The sequence below is a fragment of the Folsomia candida genome, unplaced genomic scaffold (genome assembly GCF_002217175.1).
Source record: "Folsomia candida strain VU population unplaced genomic scaffold, ASM221717v1 Fcan01_Sc038, whole genome shotgun sequence".
NCBI classification, from domain to species: Eukaryota; Metazoa; Arthropoda; class Collembola; order Entomobryomorpha; family Isotomidae; genus Folsomia; species Folsomia candida.
The window spans coordinates 517,698-540,345 of NW_019091230.1; the positions used below are offsets into that span (position 1 = coordinate 517,698).

A 22,648-nucleotide genomic window follows, 5' to 3' on the forward strand; every position below is an offset into this window, starting at 1 on the left:
AAATTATTACTTTCCTTCATTTAGCATGAATTCTGGTGTAAATAGATCATGCCGAGGAGTAGGAAAGAGACGTCTTTTGATATTCGGAACCTGGTCATTAAATATCACGAGGGAGACGATAATGGCCAGAAAACTCAGCAGCAAATAGCAGCATTGCTAAAAATTCCTCGCACGACGGTTCAGTATATAATTAAAAAATATAAATCATCTGGATTAATTATAAACAAGCAAGGTAGAGGTCGAAAGCCAATATTTTCCGTGAAGGAGAAGCGCGCCATTGTCAGGAAAGTGGCCGCCAACCCCAAACTGACGATTTCGAAAATCAAAGTTCAGGTTGAAAATGAAACAGGAAAGACAGCCAATCGGAAGACCATAGCGAACGTGCTGAAATCTAGAGGATTCAAGAGTTGCAGAGCTAGGAAGAAGCCTCTCATATCCAAAGCAAACCTTAAGAAACGACTTGCGTTTGCTAAAGAGCATGTCAACAAAAATCAAAATTTTTGGGATTCAATTCTATGGTCCGACGAGAGTAAGTACAACATTTTTGGGTCAGACGGGCGTGCCAGGGTGTGGAGGAAGTCTGGGGAAGCTCTTCAAATGAGAAATTTGAACCCCACAGTCAAACACGGAGGTGGAAGCGTAATGATTTGGGGGTGCTTCAGCTCTGCCGGAACCGGAAATCACGAATTTGTTGATGGAATTATGAATCAGCACATGTACCAAGGTATCCTAGACCGAAATATTAAACAATCTGCGACGAAACTTTGTCTAGGTCGCCGGTATATCTTCCAACAAGACCGTGATCCCAAACATACCGCCAAAACAACTTGGGAATTCTTTAAAAAAAACAAAATAAAAGTCCTAGAATGGCCTCCTCAAAGCCCGGATCTTAATCCCATCGAACATTTGTGGGACCACATTGAGAGAACGATTCGAAAAAGTGAAATTTCTAGCAAGCAGAGCCTGAAAACCGCAATTTCTGACGCATTTCAAACCGTGACCCCGGAAGTGACCCGCAAACTTGTGGAATCGATGGGGCGACGCTGTCAGGCGGTTATATCTGCTCGGGGAGGACCAACTCGTTATTAAATATCACTTGTTGTATTAAATTGTTATGATTTATATAAAAATTTGAAATTTAATACAAATGACGAACAATTGTTTCCAGGTTGATTTTAAGTTACCTCGGAAAAATCTTTATTTACCCCATACATAATTTTTTGTGGAAAATGAATTTAGGTCACGATATTCCGAGTTAATTTATCTACTAATTGCCAAAATAATAATAAGAATATAACTTGTTGTTTTTCGTAGAACCTCGATTTACCAAATGGCGTTCCCTTTGACGAACAATAGATCGCATCAGTGTATGTACCTATTTAACAATGCCGACAGAGTCAGTTAGCCGCATCCTGACTAACATTGGAGGTCTTTCACATGTTAAACTCCATCAGTTATCGTCGTTAGAACAAATAAGTTTCATATCTACTTTTCTCTTATACACCTACATACATTTTGTGCATCTTAAAATGTAGGTATTGTCACTAAAATAATGAACATATGCATACATACAAACATTTTGTGCAAAAAATTTAATTCGTGAATAAAATTTTCTCATAACTTTATTACAATATTACCATAGCTTTTTCTAAACCAGACACATTTCGACTGCTTCTTTCTGTAAACGAATATCCCCAATTTCACTAATCTCACGTATTACATCGTTACTCTTTTTAATTCGTCCGCTCCAGAGAATAGTGCTTTGTTAGCCGTAATTGCAATCCCAATTTTCCCATTATAACTGACTGTCAGGATGAATATTGAGCAAAATTTCTGGTAGAGACCAGTGATTGGACTAATTCGTTCCACCGGATTTCCAAACAGTTTCCACCGATTTTCTTTAAAGGAAGAGATGTTGGAAAGAAGCAAGGTTCCAATGTGTGGAAGGTTGAAATTCCTCTGTAAAGAGCCGCTAATTAGTGCAATTCCTCTCTGAATTGCAGCCATGCCCACGATGAAGGTGGATATGTGACGAAATTGGTCAGAAATTCGGACAAGTCTTGGCTCAATTTTCCCGTCGGACGGTGGCATTTGCAGTGGGGCTACGATTCTAAAAGGTCCAATGAATCGACATGTTATGTACATAATGCATGTCACATAACAAAACTTTAACGAGATTGAGATGCTTAGAACTGAAAATCTTGAATACGTCCGAAACGTTTCATCAATATGATTCACAAACACATTACTTTGCGTTGTTAATAATACTCGATTCATGAACAGTTGAACTTTTATGAAAAACTTTGCCACTTCCAATCTCAAATTCCCTTAGCTTGACAACGCGGGAATTTGAGACTGGCAGTGGCATAGTTTCTTAATTACTTTAAAATTTCAATTGGGTCCAATTAGTTCATGTTCAGGCGCCCAAAAATACGCCCAAAAATTTGAATAGAAAATGTGCCTCATTTCGTTCCCTCCTAAAAATGCTCATTCTTCAGATCTTCTCGCCTAACAATGCAAGTCTTTTACGTGTACAACTCAGATCTGCATGGGACCAATTTTATTTTGTTCACCACAAAAAATAAGCATACCCGTATTTTTTAATTTTTCCTAATGCGCTAATTTGAGCGCGTGGCGCGAATTTTAAAACATTTTTAGTCAAAACCTCAGTTTTTAAAAATTCTGTCAATTTTCGAATTTTGGCGCGAATCCAAAAATTGGAAAACATGTCTCTTCAGAATGACTTACTTGACTCGTAAAAAATCCCCATGCATTATTTTTTGAAAAATTAAAAATTTGAAAGAGTTTATAATTTTAATGAATTTCAAAAACTGGCAAAAAATTTTGAAAATCAAATTTCGATACAATTTAATTTTTTACAAGTCAAGTAAGCCATTCTGAAGAGACCTGTTTTCGAATTTTTGGATTCGCGCCAAAATTCGAAAATTTACAGAATCTTTAAAAACCGAGGTTTCGGCTGAAAAATGTTTTAAAATTCGCGCCACGCGCTCAAATTAGCGCATTATGAAAAATGAAAAAATACGGGTATGCTTATTTTTTGTGGTGAACAAAATAAAATTGGTCCCATTGAGATCTGAGTTGTACACGTGAAAGACTTGCATTGTAAGTATCAGTGTCCGAAAATACTTACAAATTATTCATCAAGGACCCAGTATGACTGCTGAAAACACTGGGCAGCATATATATTGATGTCGCATCTTGCCCCGAACTGGCCCCCCTTTCCTTCATAACTTTCATCATAGCTCCAGCCACCCCGGGAAACAAGACGGACGTCATATTTGTCCCGGTGCGGCGGGAAATCTTTTTGAGTTCGGACATGTCGAGGACTTCCAGATCTGAAACCTTACCATTTCCCCGCTCAGTTCGCGTACCCCGATTGTAAGCGGATTGGAATCAAACCCTTTCAAGAAACGAAATATTCTTTTCGTCGGATTTACGAAAATTCCACTTCAATTTCAAGGGTTTCAGCTTTTTAAAATTGTCCTTATGTTCTGTCCCCTTTTCGGAATCATGACTGTCAAAAAAAATCGTTCAAAAGGGAAAACAATCCCAAACCGTCGGAATAACTTTGATGAAGTCTGCAAAGTATGGCAGATTTTGTGGGGTATTTAGCGTTTGAATAATTTGGCAAGGATATGCACTCCCATAACGGGACGTCTTCGGGGTACGGTTTCTCAGGCAGAGAGTCCATGAATTGCTGGATTTTTTCAGGGTCGGATTCTTAATTTATTGTGACATGTTGAGAAACTTGGAAAGTTGGGGATTTCCTCCCAAATAGGATTAACATCCAAGAATATAAAGTGCATGTTAGTTCTGTATGCTAAGAATTACAGTAATTTCATTAAATTCAATTTAAGCCTATAAATTACACTTACATATACATAAATATAAGCATCATCAAAATTAGCACATTTTAGAATGGCTTCTCAGCTCTATGTAGGAACCTGTTTAAAAATCGCGGCCGACAATTTTGTACTTAATTAACAGAATGGCGGTAATTTATTTAAATGTTTCTGAAGGCATCTAAAACTAGAGATTTCTTACTTCAAAAAGTACGAAAATCTGGAATGTGAATTTTTTAAAAATTGGCAACGACCTGCTCTATAAATTCGTCATCCAGAATTTTAAAATAAATACCCAGACCGTAGAAATTATTAACAATGTGCTGGTTTTTATGATTTTGACGATGAGTTATCATAAGTAACTTATACAATACTTCGTATCTTAAGCCTACATATTTCGCAATAGTAAAAAAAATTGCATACAATTTTCAGAACGGTCTCCAGCTTGCAAATTATGTGGTTTATGTCGTGCCCAGTCTTCAAATAGATTACGGCACAGAGGATGAAAACTGGTTTTCGGTACATATCATCCCAGCCAAACGGGCTACTGCAGATGTTCAGGGCAAGATAAATATCTTTTTTACACGAGGCCAGAAATATGACAAATTTCCGGTACAAAATTAGTGGAAATATTATTAATAGCAAAAGAAGGGGTATAATGAAAATCAGGTTGAAAATGGAAGCAACAAATAACAAAAAGTTTCTGAATGCTTTCTTCATTTTGTTTTACTAAATTTTTACTGTAAGACGGACAAGTTAGTTGCAAAGGTATGAAATCTCAACTAATGGTGTAGCAGAAACCTTTTTTATACGTTAGGAGACCGGTATTCTAATTTTTTTTTCAATGTAATTAAATTCATGCACGGATGAATAAAATTCATGTAAATTTGTTACCCTCACGAGATTAGTTCAAGGACGGGGAGCTATGGTCTGGTGCGGATTGTCTGGATTCATACATTGTAAATGGGGAATTTTGACAGTGATTCATGTATCAGATACATACATCCTTCGGGTAGTAAAATTTTGGCTTGTTATTTAGGCTGTACTTTTATATTTAGATACGAGTAGTTTCAGCTACTTCATGCGAAGACTTTGTCCGTCCGTCTGTCTGTCAGCATTATGCCTGAAAAACGTATCGAGATCTGTTTGCGGAATTATACATATGACCCCAAGGGGGTAGGATCTGATCTATTTTTCGGGTCAACCGGACCACTCCACTTGGCGCCAGGGCGCATAGTCGAAACAAAATAAGCTTTTTTACTGAAATTCTTTGTGTAGATGAATATATGTACAGTGAAATTAAGTATTCCCGTCCGGTCCTGAGGGTGGCTGGGATGAAATAAGATAAAACAAGGTTGATGGCTGCGTTGATATTTTCGTATAATTTAAATGTTCATATATAAAGCAAATTAGTTAATACATTCTGCTCAACTAAATTTAACGTTAGTTAGCTCAGGCTTCTTCTTTGCATTTGGTGCAGTTTATTAATTCAAGACAGTTATACAAACCTACCACAACATGTGGATACATAGTTACCAACTTAATTAAAAATAAGACATCTAGAATAATCTAATTGCATTCAAGCAGTTTAATCGCATAATCTGCTTGCTTGTGCAATAACATAGACCATTGTTTAATACAGAATTCTGCAATGTAGATTAACTTATATGCATAATGAAGTAAAGTTGCAACGCATATTTGCGGTTCATAAAATAATCACTTGTTTAACAATGCAGACACGGTCAGATCTGTATCTGCATCCTGACTAACAAATTGTTGATAACAATGCATGTCTTTCACATGTAAAACTCAGATTTCCATGGGACCATTTTTATTTTGTCCACCACAGAAAATAAGCATGTCCGTGTTTTTGCATTTTTCATAATGTACTAACTTAACCACAAGGAGTGAAATATATTCCAGCCAAAACCTTTGGTTTATATACCTAATCCTGGAAATTTTCGAATTATGCTGCGAATTCAAAAATTCGAACACATCTCAGTTCAGAATGAGTTACTTGACTTATTATAAATCTTCCTGTAATAGTTTTTGAAAATTTAAAATTTTTAAAGAGTTCGTTATTACATGGATTTCAAAAACTTGTAAACATTTTGACATTATAATTTCGCGAAAAATGGAGTTATAATAAGTCAGGTACCTGCATCGTACTAATGAAACATGTTTTCGAATTTCTGAATTCCTGTTAAAATTCGAAAATTTCCGAGTTTTGAATACCCGAGATTTTGGCTGTACAAAGTTTAAAATTCGCGCCTCGAACTAAAATTAACGCATTATGATAGATGCAAATATGCCAAAATCCGAGTATGGTGGACAAGGTAAAAATGGTCCCAGTAAAATCTGACTTTTACATGTAAAAAACCTGCATTGTGACAAATTTTTTTAACAGCTTCTAATTTCTATTTACCTAAACCAACGTCTGATGACTTCTAATTTTGGTTGGAAATTCCAGACTTTATCAGCTAAACATTAAATTTCATATTACGCAGTGAGAATGCATGTACTTGCATATGTATACATATGGCCATAGACATCAGCAATTACAGATTTGATCTACAAGGCCATAAAAAAGTAAAAATTAAGGTAGTCGACAGGGTTACGTGAGCATGAAATTACTTTTAATTCCTTTCATGCACATCAAGTAACATTCAATTTTTGCACCAACACAAGCAATTGCTTCTTTTATGTATTTATTTGCATGCATCATTCACACGAATGAATAAAAATAAAAACCACGCGTCTGGAACATTATAAGAAGTCTTATGTAAATTCCGGTTAATTAATACATCGAATCCTCCATCTACCGGATTAAACTGCCAACCCTCTAGACCTGAGACCTTGGAATCTTCAATAAATAGAGGAGAAGCTCAAAAACAAGGCTATTCGTATATAATCTTGCATACCTTCACTTCACTTCACTTCAAATCAACATTTTTTTGTGTTTGCATTTTTCACAAAATATAACCAACTTTTTTGTGTTAAAAATCTCTTTCACAAAAAAATAATCAAATTGTTATACAAATGGGGAAAGAAGCGTACGCAACTTTTGCCTGCAGCGCCAGTGAAGTAGAAGACGCCGTAATTTTACTGAAATCCATAAAAGAAACAAAAACATTTAAAAAAGTTGTGATTTTGTATGATCCTACAATTGGAATCAGCTCGTGGTAAGTGGTATATCTATATTAATAAATAATCGTAGTGCTCTTAATTTTATTACTTTGAATAATGTAACAGGAAGTATTATTGGTTTATTTGTTACTTGTTTCAATGTGATCTTTCGTTGTGTTGTAAATGTTTACCGTATAGGATGGTAGTTAAATGGATCGTTAAATATAAAGATGGGTGCACTGTAAATATTCGAAAAATAGTTCCTCACCCAAAATACATTCTATTTAAAAAAGAGAGAAATTATTTAAGGTAGTCATCATTCATTTATTCAAAATTTGAAAATAAATATTTATTTTAAATTCGTTGATGCGTTCTATCTCAAATTCGCCTTATTCGATTGATTCCTCAATGTTCCCCATGATGTAATCATAATGTAAATAATGAATAATCGATAGACAAAATTATTCAGTTACTATGAAATTTAGAAAAAAAAATTCACTCCGTTTTTATGACCTTATTGATTTATGAATGTATAATTAGTTCATTCTCTATTGAACAAAACAATGCAAACAATTATGATATGAACACATGCTGAGATCTAATAAGAACGTAAGAAGCAATTAACTACTAGATTTTGTATACAAGTGGACTAGACATATTAGAGCTGAACCAGCCCAACCGTTTCACAAACGCAGTTTCCATTATTTAGCGAAAGGCAGAGTGAGACCCGGATTCTGGTGGGTATCCACCACCACCGCTGACTGTCGTTGCCAGTGCCGTATGGTGGTCCGTCTCACTTCTCACTCTCTTCAAATTGTTTACCGGGATTATGAACCAACTCGTGTTGAGATGCTTTTCATCTCTTACACGAGTTGGTTCAGTTGATAAAATTCTCCGAATTTTTAATAAAAATAATTTAAAAAACGTGGAAGTTTTTTTAATAAAATATTTAAAAAAAGTGCAACATGGAGGCTCACTCCACCCCCACGCAGCAGCGACCTGCACCACCACCCCCAATTTCGCCCCTGCCACCACCACCACCCCCAATTTCGACTTTTCGAATGCATATCATCATTATAAATTCAGAAAAGCTTAAGTTTTAAGTTTGGGGCGATTTGGATAAACTAAATTTGCTTATCTGAAAAATTGATAACTTCGTTGATAAGCCTCATAGCGTTAATTTTCGAATGCATATCATCATTATAAATTCAGAAAAGCTTAAGTTTTAAATTTGGGGCGATTTGAGGCTGTTTTAATAGCTTCTATGTAATTACCTTTATGTATATCATAAATACCTATACATTGTTACGGCTCCTGCCGTATAAGCCCCTCCCTCAGAAACTTTGACCCCAAAAAAGTCATGGTAGCGGTCATTTCGCAGCGGACAACAAAAGCGGAAAATGTGGCACTTCTGACGAAGAAAAATCTGGCATCAGGTTGTCAGCCGCGAAATGACCGCTAAGGTCACTTTTTTAACGATTTATATGTAGGTCGAAAAACCGCCAATTTTCGAATTTTGAAAGTCTTGATGCATCAAAATGTTCATATTCATGAGGGAAGTCAAATGTCAAATGCAAGTTGGTATCTACTTCTTTCTGTACCGAGTGTACATTGACCTTCTCATTTTTCCCAATTTTCTTCCCCAATTTTTGAAGGGGGTGTGGTTGAATATAATTCAAAAACAGCTATGCTATATTAATCCCCCCACCCAAAACTGAATTTGTAATTTTTTATGTGCAATTTGGTGAAATCGATGCGAAAAAGACTTGCACTTTTGGCTCATTTTGTATCATTATGGTTTATACTTTACAAGTAGACCCTATTCTTCATAACAAATGCGTACAGAAATGGTCTAATTTTTAAAATGCAATGCTAGCATTCTAGTTGAAAATATATTTTTATCGGATATGTGCTGTAATTCCTGCGTCGTATTTTTAACATTTCCTGAACTTAATTTTAGGACAAAGTTGGCCAACTTGTTCGATGATGCGGTTCAATTGATAAGTTTTCCAGAACTAAAAGTGGATTTTTGGAGTCAACTTTTGCTCACTTGCTCAACACTTTTGGACTTTGACCGTATTTGTTTGATTGATCCTTCTGCCCTGGTAATTTCGATGAAATATTATCTGAATGCGCCAATTCTTTTAAATCAGGAAGCTTGAAAATATACATGAACAAATTACAAATAAATTTATAGCGATGTGCTTATTATTTATTAAATCTTTACGTTTGCAGGTTTTGAAACATAGCGATTCGTTATTCTCATTGGATCCTGCCAAGATTGTTTTTGGGAGTGGATTGTTTATTTTGCAACCTGGCACAGATGTTACTGGGCACCTGATTGATTCTCTGAAGAACGGTAACTTATATTTCAACTGTCTAACGAATTCGTGGACTAAAGTGCAAACATAATTGTAGTGCTGGAACCTGAACGCATATTTCCTAATCTGAAAGATATGTTGGTTAATGAGTCGCGAGGGATATACTTGGATAAACGATTTGTGGCTGATTTAAAAAACGAGGAATTGTGAGTTGTATATATTTAGGAAGTCGCGAATCACTTATTAGTTTTAATTACATATATAATTAGCGACCTCGAGCCATCCACAAAAATAGTTATTCTTGGAAACCCTATCAACCAGTTACAGGATAAATCAAGGGTAAAACTTTCCATATTTATATTGTCTAAATTTGTGATATATCAATATATGTAATTACCTAGGCCTTGTTTGATTTTCGACATAAAATTAAACAAGTGCGCTACTCTAAATCGCAATTTGGTACTGAGCCTATTGCCGTTATTGGAATGTCATGTCGAATGCCGGATTCTAACGGCGTGGAAGAGTACTGGAAGACATATTTGGATGCCAAATGTGTCATTCGGCCCCACCCTGATGGGCGTTCGTCTACTGATCAAATTGGCACAATGGAAAATAGTCAAATGGAGTGCGGGTTTCTAACTTGCCCTATAGAGGAATTTGACGGCGAGTTTTTTGAAATGAGTCCCGCAGAATGTAATTTCACCGACCCACAACAATGATTTCTACTTGAGGTTTCATGGGAAGCGCTTGAGGATGCTGGGATAAATCCACAAACTCTCGCTGGTAGTATGACCGGCATATATTCAGGATGCTGGACAACAGACTATGGCGATTTAATAAAACAATTTGCACCTCCATCTACCGGTGAGCTAAGATGGTATATGGGAAACAGCTATGCAGCAGGATCGGCAAGGTTGGCACACACTTACAAGGTACAAGGTCCAAACCTTGCAACTGAAGTTGCCTGTTCATCTTCTTTTGTTGCGGTCGGTCAAGCTGTACAAGATCTAAGACGCAGGGCTTCCAATCTTGCAATTGCGGCTACTGCAAATCTCATAATCAAGCCCACCTTCCAGAATGACGTCATCTTGTCCAAGGACTTCAGATGTAAAACGTTTGATTCTGCTGCTAACGGATTTGCGAGGTCAGAAGGTATTGGCGCCATCATTTTGAAGAGATTGAGTGACGCAGTTAGAGACGGTGACCGAATTCATTCCCTCATTATGGGGTACGGTGCAACTTAAGAGGGCGAAACCAAAAGTGTAGGAACACCAACAATAGAAATGGAAGCATTAGCAATGGAACTTGCCATGCGTGATGCTGGAATGAAGCCGACACAAATCCAAGTTGTTGAGGCACATGGAACTGGAACCGCTAAAGGGGATCCGCTAGAAATAAAGGCTATATCAAAGGCATACTCCACTTCGGAGAGGGCAGACCCATTAATTATAACCGCGGGGAAAGCAAATATCGGTCACACCGAAAGCGCAAGTGGCATTTCTGGACTAATAAAGATAACATTGGCTATGAAGAACGATCTGATTCCTATGCAAATCAAAATTCAAACTTTAAATCCAGAAATTGATTTGACAACTATTCCTGCCACTATACCCCTAGAGGGTCATTGGCCATGGCGAACGTTAATGGGCACACCAAAAGTTGCGGGAATAAGCTCGTTCGGCTTTACTGGGACGAACACGCACATTATTGTACAAGAAGCTCCTTAATCAATATATAATGCAGATACTCTTAGTACGGATATGAAGAGTAATATTGTAACACTATCGGCGAAATCAAAAGAAGCTTTGTTTGAACTTATTGCCACTTACAGGACGCATTTGTCTGAAAACGCGAAAGTGAAGTTGGATGACATCGCCTACACGGCCAATGTTGGGCGAGCAAAATTTACAAATAGAGTTGCAATCACGGCTAGAAGCAATGCAGAATTGATACAAAAACTGGACACGAAAAACTGGTCCTACGGAGTTGTAGAGAAGGAACCAAAGATTTGCTTCCTTTTTCCAGGCCAGGGAACCCAATATAAGGGAATGGGTAGTCAACTTTATGACACCTTCCCAGTTTTTAGAGTAAGTAGATTTTATTTGATACTCATCATCTTGCATACGTTGCATGAAGAAACTTTTTTTAATTTATTTATAGGAACATTTTGACTTCTGCGTGCAATTGATTTTCAAAATGTTTGACCTTGACATCAAAAATGCACTCTGGGGAGAGGGAATATCTCCGAATTGCCTTAGCCAATCGCTGTACTGTTCGTGTTCTATTTTTGTTATTGAATTTTGTCTGTTTAAGTTATATGCGTCATTAGGAGTGCATCCCACAATTGTGGTTGGCCATAGCTTAGGAGAAATAGCTGCAGTCACTGCCGCCTCACTATTAACACTTGAGGATGCACTTACGATGGTTGGCACACGATGCAAGCTAATCGCCAAACTCCCTGGAGGAAAAATGTTAGCTGTCAGGGCGGACAATTACACCTGTACGGGACTTCTTGATACATTTTTGTCACGAAAGTCACGAACTGCTACAAACGCAGACTGGCTGGATATTGCCGCAATCAACTCCGAACAACAAACTACAGTGTCCGGCTTACCTCTTGTAATTGATGAGTTTGCAGAATTTTGTCAACAGAATGGAGTGCGAGCGAAAATCTTAGATGCCTCACACCCATTTCACTCAAGAGGTTTAGACCCAATATTAAATGAATACAAGGATATTTTAAACACCCTACGACAAGAATTCGTACAGCCAACTTGTAAATACATTTCAAGCGTTGATGGTACCCTAAAATTCAGTTTATCTACTGAATATTGGATATCTAACATGAGAGACCATGTTCAATTTATTGAAGCCACCAAAACTATCGAAAACCACATCCGACAAGATAATTCTGGTCGACAATACATCTTTCTTGAAGTCGGGGCACATCCCGTTCTTTCAGCTTTAGTTCACTCAAACATATCATTGATGCCTCAATGTATCAAATCTATGCGGAGGTGTTGCAACGAACTGGAAGTATTTCAAGAAGCTCTTGGTTCCTTGTTTGTGCAAGGTGTTCCAATAAAATTTGAAAATTTTCATGAAGTCCATTACAAGAAGAAGGTTTCCCTCCCGTTTTACCCGTTCCAAAGAAAGCCGTATTGGTTCCCTTTTCAACCCGCGGACTATTCCCCTTCTTTAACGAAGGATACAGTGCATCCACTTCTAGGGAAACAGGTAGAACAACCAGGATCTGGGGATGTGAAGGCCCATAGATTTGAAAATATAATAACATTGAAGTCCAACCCTTGGATCGGAGATCATCGTATCGGGCAGTGGCCCTTGATGCCAGCCGCAGGGTTCATTGAGATGAGTTTGGCGTCAGGTTGCCTGACGCAAAGTCGAATTCTGAATCAGTTGATAATTGACAATTTTAGTATTCAAACCCCTGCCTACCTTACGCAAAAACGATCAACGTACCATGCTGTATTGGAGGAAAACGTGGTTAAGATTTATAGCTCGGTTTAGAAGGACACATGGATTCTTCATTCACAAGGAACATTTCTAGAAACCTTGTCGAAGGATCTAGACAGCTCTGACGATATATTTTCACACAATCACGCCACGGGAAAAGTCTCTGCCGGAACCATATATGAACGATTAGCAACCAAAGGGTATAATTTTGGACAGTCATTTCGATGCATTAAGTCCATATGGGAGGATCAGATGCTCAATAAGTATGCCGAAGTGAAACTTGACCTCAAGGACGTTGGTAAATCAATAGCAATTGTAGCTAAATTTCTGATTGGCTCACTTCTAAATAAGTAAATTAATGATTTTTCAGATGAGAAGTTCATATTGCATCCTTTGGTGTTAGACAGCATGCTACAGTTTGCTATAATGTGCATGGAAAACCCAACACCGTCCGAAGACCCTGCAGGCACTATCATGCTTCCTGTCGCAATTCGCCGTCTAAAAGTTCACAACATGAACCAAGAACAACAACAATCCGATTCAACTTTACAATTCTATCTAAAGCAATGTCATAACAAAAGGACAATATACTTATACAATTACTTAGGAAAAATTCTAGCATCCATGGATGGAATTGATTTTCTTGGAACCGTCTTCACCAGTTTGGACGATAATATGTATTCAATCCTTAATCAGGGTATTCAGTGTCCAATATTTGAGTTGGAGTGGACAAAAGGTTCAATGTCAGCCCCAATCTCAAGTCCAAGCCAAATATCTTCGGTCTGTGGGAAAAACAAAAAGTGGTTGATTTTCGGATTACACGACACCTTTACAAAGGACTTAATGCGACAACTCAGCGTATCGGGAGACAATGTTACCCTAATATCAATTGGCCTGCAGAAAAGAATGTCCATCGAATATTTTGAAACGATGGGTGACAGCCAAGAGGAATTCATGAAGGTTTTATCTCAGTTTTCTGAAATCGAGGGAATCATCTTTGGATGGGGATTAAAGTCGGCGTTGGATGACGCGATAATTTATAATTGGCTTTTCCTACTTCAGGCAATAACCATTTATTCAGGGAGGTTATCAAAATTGTTTCTTCTAACCAAAGGGGTACATGCCATATCTCCTAATGCAGCAACTTTTGAACAAAAACCAGTCGGTTCTTTACTTATAGGAATGCTTCGTTCATTTAAATCCGAGAATCCTATGCTCACTTGCAAACTAATTGATCTGGATTCCCTGAATCACACGAACATTGAAAATATTATTCAAGAAATTTATGAAGATCCGACCGTTGAAACTGGGGGTAACAGTATTTGCTACAGAGAAGGAGTTCGACTGACTCAAAAACTGGTGAAGCTGAAACGTCCCACCCTTCTTCAAATGCCAAAAGCATCCAGATTTAGTCTACGGCTTCCCGCTTCGAATATCATTTCAGATCTCACGTTCATGGAATTGTCTCCGGTTGCTGAGTTGGAGGAGCACGAACTAGAAATCAAAGTCAATGCTTATTCGTTAAACTTTCATGACATCTTCGCCGTACTTAAACCCATTGATGCTTTTGCTAAAATCAATATTATTGGAAGTGATTTTTCAGGAGTTATAAGCCGAATTGGAAGCTCCGTATATAAGTATCAAGTTGGAGACATGGTCTTTGGATGTCATCACCAAAATGTGGCACTATCTTCACATATTATCACTTCTGAAAATGTAAGTAGTCGAGTTATATTTGTTTTTCTAAATCTTGCAAATACTTCATTTGTTGTCTGCTTAAACCAAAACAGATGGTTTGCAAGCTTCCCAATTTTCTCACACATGAAGAAGCGTCGACACTGCCAACTGTTTCATTGACCGCTTATCAATGCCTATGTACTGTGGCTAAGATTAAAAAGAGCGACACTGTACTAATTCATGCCGCCTCCGGTGGTATAGGGTTAGCCGCCGTGCAATTGGCAAATACAGTTGGGGCAAATGTCATAGCCACGGCGGGAACTTCAAAGAAAAGAGCGTACCTAAGGAATATAGTTGGAATAAAGCATGTCTTCAACTCGAGGAACTTGTCATTCGAGTCTGACGTAAGTGCTGCCACTGATGGAGCTGGAGTCGACATTGTTCTTAACTCCTTAACTGGTCGTGGATTCAAGGAAGCCTCCCTCAATTGTCTAAGGAAGGGGGGCAGGTATAATTTGTAGCTAAAAAATGTGCCCTAGTTAAAATTTGCATGGAATTTTGTAGATTCATCGAAATGAGTAAAATCAACGTTTGGACAGCGGAGGACTGCATGTCGCTTCGGCCCGATGTCAAATATTCCGTCTAAAATTTGAGCTTATCAGAAGAAAATTCCGCCATCCCGTCCCAGCTTGATAACATAACAATGGGCTTATGGCAGCCTTTGCCTTATGTCCACTTCAAATCCCAAGAAATACGAGATGCACTATCATTCCTTGAAAAGGCGAAACATATTGGAAAAGTAGTTGTTAGCATGCCTGACAAGGAAAATAAACTTTTCAATTACAAAAGTAGCTATCTCATAACTGGTGGCTGTGGAGGCATCGGCTGGGAGTTGATGAATTGGATGTTGCATAATGGTGCGAAGCGGATTTTTCTAATGGGCAGACGAATTCCATCGCTGGAGCGTCAGAGTGAAATTAATTCCCTTACTGATCGCGGTAAGTTATAATTGAGGTTGTAAACCGTTAAGTGCAGGGTGAAGAATTTTTAGCAGTGTTGCCAATAGAGTTTAATTTATTTTGTACAGGATTTCACTTAATTTGGAGACGTGGTGACGTAAGCAAGCTGTCTGACTGTGAATCTATGTTTTCTTTCACAAAAGAGAAATTCCCTGAATCACCACTTCGAGGCATATTTCATTGTTCTGGAGTTCTATCTGACGCCGCTTTCCTTTACCTCAAAGTAAAAATGATCTCGCTGGAAGATATTTTTAGACTGATGGTGATTTTTATTAAACAACTTGGTTTTAAGGTTTTGACAGTACATAGGAGACATTCATACATATGTAATAATATGTGGTCAGAAGTGACCATACAAACTACGCAGAGTTATGCTCAAACGAAGTGTCCCTTCTAATGAGGCATAAAAACAAAAGGACCCTTTTAATCCCTTGTCCTGGGAAAAAGGTTGGAAAATGCTCAGCCCTCATAAAAGTCGACAAACTTAAAAATTGATAAATATGGAAAACTTTGTTAACATGCATATTTTAACATTACCAAACCAAGGAAACGTTACAGAAAGTTCTGCGCCCAAAATTCCAGGGAGGATGGAATCTTCACGAACTTTCTAAAACATTACATCTGCAGCATTTTGTGCTGTTCTCTTCCATTAGTTCATTAATTGGGAACCCAGGGCAGGGAAATTATGCAGCTGCAAATGCGTTCTTGGATGCACTTGCCCATTATCGACATGCTCTAGGTCTTCCGGCTATTTCTTTGAACTTTGGCCAATGGGGTGAAGTCGGACTGAGACAACATATTTCTGGACTTCTCCCCATGTCCACGAAACAAGCTCTGATTGCTTTGGAACTTGCTCTACACTCAAAAAATGTTCAACTTTGCCCAAGTTCTATGAATGTTACCAGTTTAGTTCAACGGATTCCTTGGACTGCAAACTTTTTAGCAGATATACTAAAATCTGAGGTAAACCACAGTGCTAAAGCTGTGGTGAAGAAATTTGACGTCGTCAGTTCTGAGAAGTTTTATGTGGAGTTTAATGCATGCAAAAATGAAACCGATCGAAATTCCGTCATTTTAAATCATGTGGGGAAAATTGTATCCTCGGTTCTACAACTGGAGCACAACAATGGGATCAATCGTAAATTCTCTGAACTAGGATTGGATTCGTTAATGATGATTGAGATTAAGAACAAAACATCCACCTTGTTTAAAGGAAAGGTGCAGATGAGCATTAACGACTTTGCTGACTCAGAAGACCTCGAAAGTCTTGTAACGCAAATCTCCAAACTAGTTGCTAAGAACTAAAACTATGGCCCACAGCTGGATATTTGGTCATATATTTTTAAATATGATTTGTACTGACATTATGAGAACCTTCTCACCACCAACAAAACTTCGCCTTAGGTATTTTAAAGCACACATCTCCGGTTACTTTGTTACATATAACGTCCTAATGCTTTTGTAGCTTGATGAAACTTTGTCCTGCAAACCATTATATTAATCATCTTGTTGTTATCTGGTCTTGATTGAAATTGTAAAATTGGTTTGTTAACAGGGTTTCGATTGATAAAAACCAAATTGACCAGTGGAGTGGTAAAAAGTGGGAAAAAGGAACTTTTTACCACCCACATAAAATAGATGGGAAATGGAAGAAATGGGAAAAACTCAGTTTTAGGGCAATCCGAAACCACTTCTTTAAAACCTAAGATTTTCAAAATTTGACCTCATATTCGTATTCTCCTTCAAATTCTGAGAAAATTAGTTGGTAATACGGTTCAACTCAAACAATCTCTAAAATTAACATGTGTTCATATGGGAAAATTGGAAAAATAATTAAACCTTATCAAAATTGCCCGTACTACATATCAAAATTTTCAGAAATTCGTGGAGATGACGAATATAAAGTCCAATTCCGAAAATATTGATTATTAAAGAAGTTAGCTTTCCCCATAACTTAATACATGGGCAGCCATATTTTCCCATTTTGGACGGTAAAAACCGTTTTTCCCGGTTTTTACCACTTTTTCCCACTGCCGTGGTAAAAACTCGTTTTTGACGGGAAAAATGAAACCCTGTTTGTTAATCTCATTCATCGAAATTCGTAATATTCGAAAAACAGGAGTCTTGATATGTAACACGTCAATACTACCTAATGAATACATAGTTTTAGGCATGCATTTAAAGCCTCTCCAATTAAATGGGAAGTACCCTCCAAATATTTCAGAAGTACCCTTCATGGATATCTGCCTCCTAAAGTTATTTTTGAATTAGGGTTTTGGTGGCAAACTACCTCTTAAAATAATGTACATATCTACAACCCAAAATTTTAGGATTTTAAATAAAAAACGTATCATTTATATGCAATTAAAGTTGAGGCTTCCATAAAAGCATGCATTTTTTAAAACCACATGGTAATCAAAGCTGTTGTGGACTTAACAGGTCCTCCACGCTTCCGCTTGGTACAGGTTTTGTGTTCACATCGAAAAATTATTTTATAATTTAGACGAAGTTCATCTTTACAAACATACAGTACCCGTTCGTAAAAAAACGGATACACGTGCATGTAGATTTTTTCACATCAGCACAGCAAAATCGAACTAACTATAGGGTTGAGATTTCCAGAAAATGTCTTAAAAAGGTAAAATTCGGCCCAGTGAAATTGGCGATTAACACTTGCTTCACATGAAAGAATATGAAGTTACATAAATATTTAGGATATTTAAGAACACAATCAACCGTACTCTGCACTCAAAATAAGGTAGTAATGAATCATTACCATGCGGAATGACTATGTGGCTCTACCACGTCGGTTACGATTTGTCGTAGAAGAAATGGTAATAATAATTTCAGGGAAATTCAAACTCATTACCAAATATTAAGGAAGTTAATACCATTATGTATTAAACTTGAATTTCCCTGAACTTATTATTACCATTTCTACTACAAATCGTAACCTACGTGGTAGAGCCACATAGTCGTTCCGCATGGTAATGATTCATTACTACCTTATTTTGAGTATGGTAGGTAGGCCCATCACTAATAAGAAATTTACACAGATTTGTGATATGCAAAATGAGAGGCTACTTCCATTTAACGGGAGGGAAAATTTAGAGCATTAAGAGGTTGCTTTCCATTTAGGTTACTTCTTAAATATTCGGAGGGTAATTTCCATTGTTTTGGAGAGACATTAAATTACTTCCATAGTTTTATTGTGGTGCCATACGGGCAGAAGGCCTAAAACAGTGGTACAATAAATCATCAATCAAATTACGTAGGACTAAAGTTCATTTTTGAATGCTATAATAGATAACATTAAGTTTACCCACATGTTTATTTTGTGACACAATAACCGATACTAACAATGGAGGTCTCCCAACGTATGCTCACAGATTTGGACCACACTAGCGTCAATCGATCACAAATAAAATTAGTATGAAATTTGCAAATGGAACTATCTGCCAATGCGCAGGTTTGGCGGAGATATTTGCATTCAAGGCAGAAAAAATGCACAGGAAATTTGGAAAATGAAAAATATGCCAGCCGTTTGGTGCGTTTTCTCCTCTTTTTATGCAAATATCTCCGCCAAACCTGCGCATTGGCAGATAGTTCTATTTGCAAATTTCATATTAATTATATTTGTGATCGATTGACACTAATTTCGTCCAAATCTGTGAGCATACGTTGGGAGACCTCCATTGTAAGTATAGCTATGAAACTTGTATCAGAAAATAAAATGTATTTCATCAATTAGTTTACTGATGGTAGGAAATGATTGAAATTGATGGCAGGAAAGCTAAAATATTTACACTAAATCGAAACAATGCTCATCCTCCTCGTATGTGTTAATAACTGTATACCGTCACAGTCAATGGAGCGTGGGACTAAATTTTTAATTTAGTAGCTAAAACCCTTGATCTTTTAGGATCCGAGCTTATCTCTGTTTTAAGACTTTCTGCGTGTACCCATAAATACATGTAAAAATGTACGGGTAGAGGCCGAAAGAACTGAACCGGTATAGAGTAGTACTTTCAAGGATTACTTAAGTATTTGATTGGCAATTAACCTTTAAAGTAACAGTTGGATATTTTATAAATAATTACTTACATACATATGCATATGCTCAAATTCTGTAATTGAGAGGTGTTTATTAAGTACATACATGTGCAGCGTTATTACGAACATTGTCTCATTTCATATGAGATTTGTCTCCAAACTAATGTGCCAATGCTTACCATATGTACAGATATGTTCGATTTGCGTCAATGACAATCCAATGTGCCAGTGGGAGCTACAGGACCGTAGCTACAGGACTACTGTGCTATAGGACCACTCCATGCAAATATAGAGCCGGGAGAATACTTTTGAGTTTTTCCCATTTGTGCTTCCGTGTTAGCTCCCAATCCACTACTGTGTTAAATTCTGGACAACTGCAGATTTTGGTTCTTTCCTCACTAGACTTGCAGGGGGTGGTCCCAGACCCCATAAAGTATATATATTCTGAATCCACTCGTCTAGACCTTTCCAACGATACCCCATTTATGTGGCTCCGTGACCTTTGACATTGTGACCTTTCGGGCCCCGAAAAAAGGTCACGCAGGCCAGTTTCGACTTTTTGGGTAATTTAACTTTTGTTTGTCTGCAAAAAGTCTACACAATATCAAAGATTGAAGCAAATCTAACCAACGATCATTTCGTCATACTTTTTGAGTGATCTACAAATAGCAATTTTCACGTCATTTTTGCGTCGTTGCGGAAAACCCCTGAAAGTTGGAATTTTCACGTAATTCGAAAAATACCTGGGGGTATTGATCCAAAGAGTGTAACAAAAAAATAATTTTGAATTTTCATCCACCCGTTCCACAGATATCTTGCGCCGACTTTCCATAATTTTCAAATCCAATAATGCCCCCACCCCCGGGGAAAATTTTGACCCCCTAAATTTTGGTCAAACCATAGTATTTTCATATGGGGGAACATAATGTAAGAGATAATTTTCACTTTTGAAATACTTGGCGGATTCCTTTGTCGAATCCTATAATTCTTACTCTATAGAATGTGTCGCAAATATGTATCATGCTATTTAGTATTTGGCAGATGTCGGTTGTAAATGGTCTCAGAAATACGACATTTGACAAAAATAGATCACATTTACATAGAAATGTGATACCATAGATGTGCATAGCGCAGAACTCAAACAGAGGTCGGAGTGGTTGGACCTGCCTTAACTTGAAAAGTTGTACATTGTCAAGCGATGCATTTGACATTTGCTTGGTTGTATGACATTGTGACATCAGACTTGACACGATACATCACTAATAATAACAAATTAGATTAAGTAGAGAGCGATGCGTAATACAGATAAACTCGAAATCACAGATTTTAGTCCCTCCGTTTCTCCCGCCATACATACTCTCAGCCTTTCTACTTACAAGTTATTCATCAGGGTCCCAGGATGAGTACCAAAGACACTGGGGAGCATATAAATTGCTGTCGCATATTGACCAAAAGGCGCTCCCCTGCCCTTCAAGACTCTCATCATCGCATCAGCCACACCGGCGAACAAGACGGACGTGATATTTGACCCAGTGCGGCGGGAAATGCGTTTGAGGTCGGACATATCGAGGGCTTCCAGATTTTGAAACCGGACCATTTCTCCAGTCCGCATTTGCTCCCCGATTGTGAGAGGATTGGAATCTATCCCTTTCAAAAAACGGAAAATGCCTTTCGTCGGAGTGACGAGTATCAATTTGAGTATATTCCAAATGTTCCACTTCAATTTCAAGGGTTTCAGCTTTTTAAAATTGTCCTTATATTCTGTCCCCTTTTCGGAATCATGATTGTCAAAAAAATCGTTCAGAAGTGACAACAATCCCAAACCGTCGGCATAACTGTGATGAAGCCGCCAGATTATGGCAGATTTTGTGCGATATTTACTGTTGCAATAATTTGGCAAGGATATGCATTCCCATAACGGGACGTCTTTGGTGTACGGTTTCTCAGGCAGGGAGTCCATGAATTGTTGGATTTTTTCGGGGTCACGCTCTTCATTTATTGCGACATGTTGAGACTTCTACTTTGCTGGGAAATTCCAGACATTAACAATGGGACTATTAAATTTGCAAGTTTCATTTTACTCAAGTATGTACATAGATGCTTACTTAAATATGAATTAATAAACTCACAATCAAAATCTCATGAACAGGATGATGGTAATAAAACTTATAAAAACAAATAACCAGGTGTGTGGAACACTTACAATATACGGTACAACCTACCCAAACCATAATTAGTTTTCACTTATAATGCAAGTCTTTCACTTGTAAATCTCAGATTAATATGGGACCATTTTATCAACAACAGGGAATAAGAATAGGTATGTTATTTACATATATGTAAAGCATCCGGTAGAGTCATATATGTACCCCGTGCTGGTATTGATTTCGTAATAATTCCTTACCGGATTGGTTATAGTTTGATTCTGAGTGGTATAGATTTCATTACCACGTCATTACTACGCAGTAATGATCGATATTACCGATGCCGGTAGAGTCATATATGTAGTCCATCCGGTAATGATTCGTAATAATTCAATACCAGTTGCCTAAGAGTGTAGGTAATTTAGGTATTTAGATATTTTTTTATTTTTCGTAATGCCTTAAAGACTTCGAGCATCGAAATTTAAACCGGTTTTCAGCCAAACGACGGATTTTCAAAATCCTAAAGCTTTTAGAAAAAAATTAACTAATCATTAAAAACTTCGAGAACATTTTTCATCAAATGGATTTCCCCGAATTATGGAAACCCAATTACGGCGAAATTCGAATTTCGTAATTTTACTCCAGCTTTCAAAATCTTAAAGAAAGACTAATCTCTGCAAATTTTTAAAGTTGCAAAATAAAATAAGTCGGATTTTTATAAATTGAGTGAGCCATTCTGAAGAAGCAGATGTTCGATTTTTTGCGAAAATCTGAGTCTTACATTGTTAAGTTTCGCCTTGCAAGTTCCTGTGCAGCAGGTGGACCTTGGGATTGTCGATAAATAGATGGGCAGCTCAATACACCAGGCCAGTCTTGCATAATTTTGTTTCCTTTGTAACTTCAAGTCCTGCTAAAAAACTTTTTTGTGTTAAAAATCTCTTTCACAAAAAGATAATCAACTTGCTATAAAA

At 37.4% G+C, this 22,648-nt stretch overlaps 2 protein-coding genes across 2 annotated transcripts; both read left to right on the top strand.

Annotated features, from left to right (window-relative positions):
* Positions 1-10,593: 10,593 nt before the first annotated feature.
* LOC110861141 (putative inactive phenolphthiocerol synthesis polyketide synthase type I Pks15) lies at positions 10,594-11,037 on the top strand. The gene has a single exon (XM_022110249.1). It carries the CDS (start codon positions 10,594-10,596, stop codon positions 11,035-11,037), a length of 444 nt encoding a protein of 147 aa, XP_021965941.1.
* Positions 11,038-11,070: 33 nt separating this feature from the next.
* On the top strand, positions 11,071-15,107 carry LOC110861142 (mycocerosic acid synthase). The gene is made up of 6 exons (XM_022110250.1): positions 11,071-11,397; positions 11,624-12,796; positions 12,839-13,082; positions 13,155-14,500; positions 14,575-14,969; positions 15,026-15,107. The coding sequence occupies exons 1-6, from the start codon at positions 11,071-11,073 to the stop codon at positions 15,105-15,107; spliced, it is 3,567 nt and encodes a 1,188-aa protein (XP_021965942.1).
* The last annotated feature ends 7,541 nt before the right edge of the window (positions 15,108-22,648 follow it).

Excerpts from the sequence above, each read along its gene's own strand:
- LOC110861141 (XM_022110249.1), top strand. The coding sequence starts at position 10,594 with ATGGAAGCATTAGCAATGGAACTTGCCATGCGTGATGCTGGAATGAAG.
- LOC110861142 (XM_022110250.1), top strand. The coding sequence starts at position 11,071 with ATGAAGAGTAATATTGTAACACTATCGGCGAAATCAAAAGAAGCTTTG. Across the intron at positions 13,083-13,154 it reads ACTTGACCTCAAGGACGTTG|ATGAGAAGTTCATATTGCAT; the intron begins GTAAATCAATAG and ends ATGATTTTTCAG. Across the intron at positions 14,970-15,025 it reads TGTCTAAGGAAGGGGGGCAG|ATTCATCGAAATGAGTAAAA; the intron begins GTATAATTTGTA and ends GGAATTTTGTAG.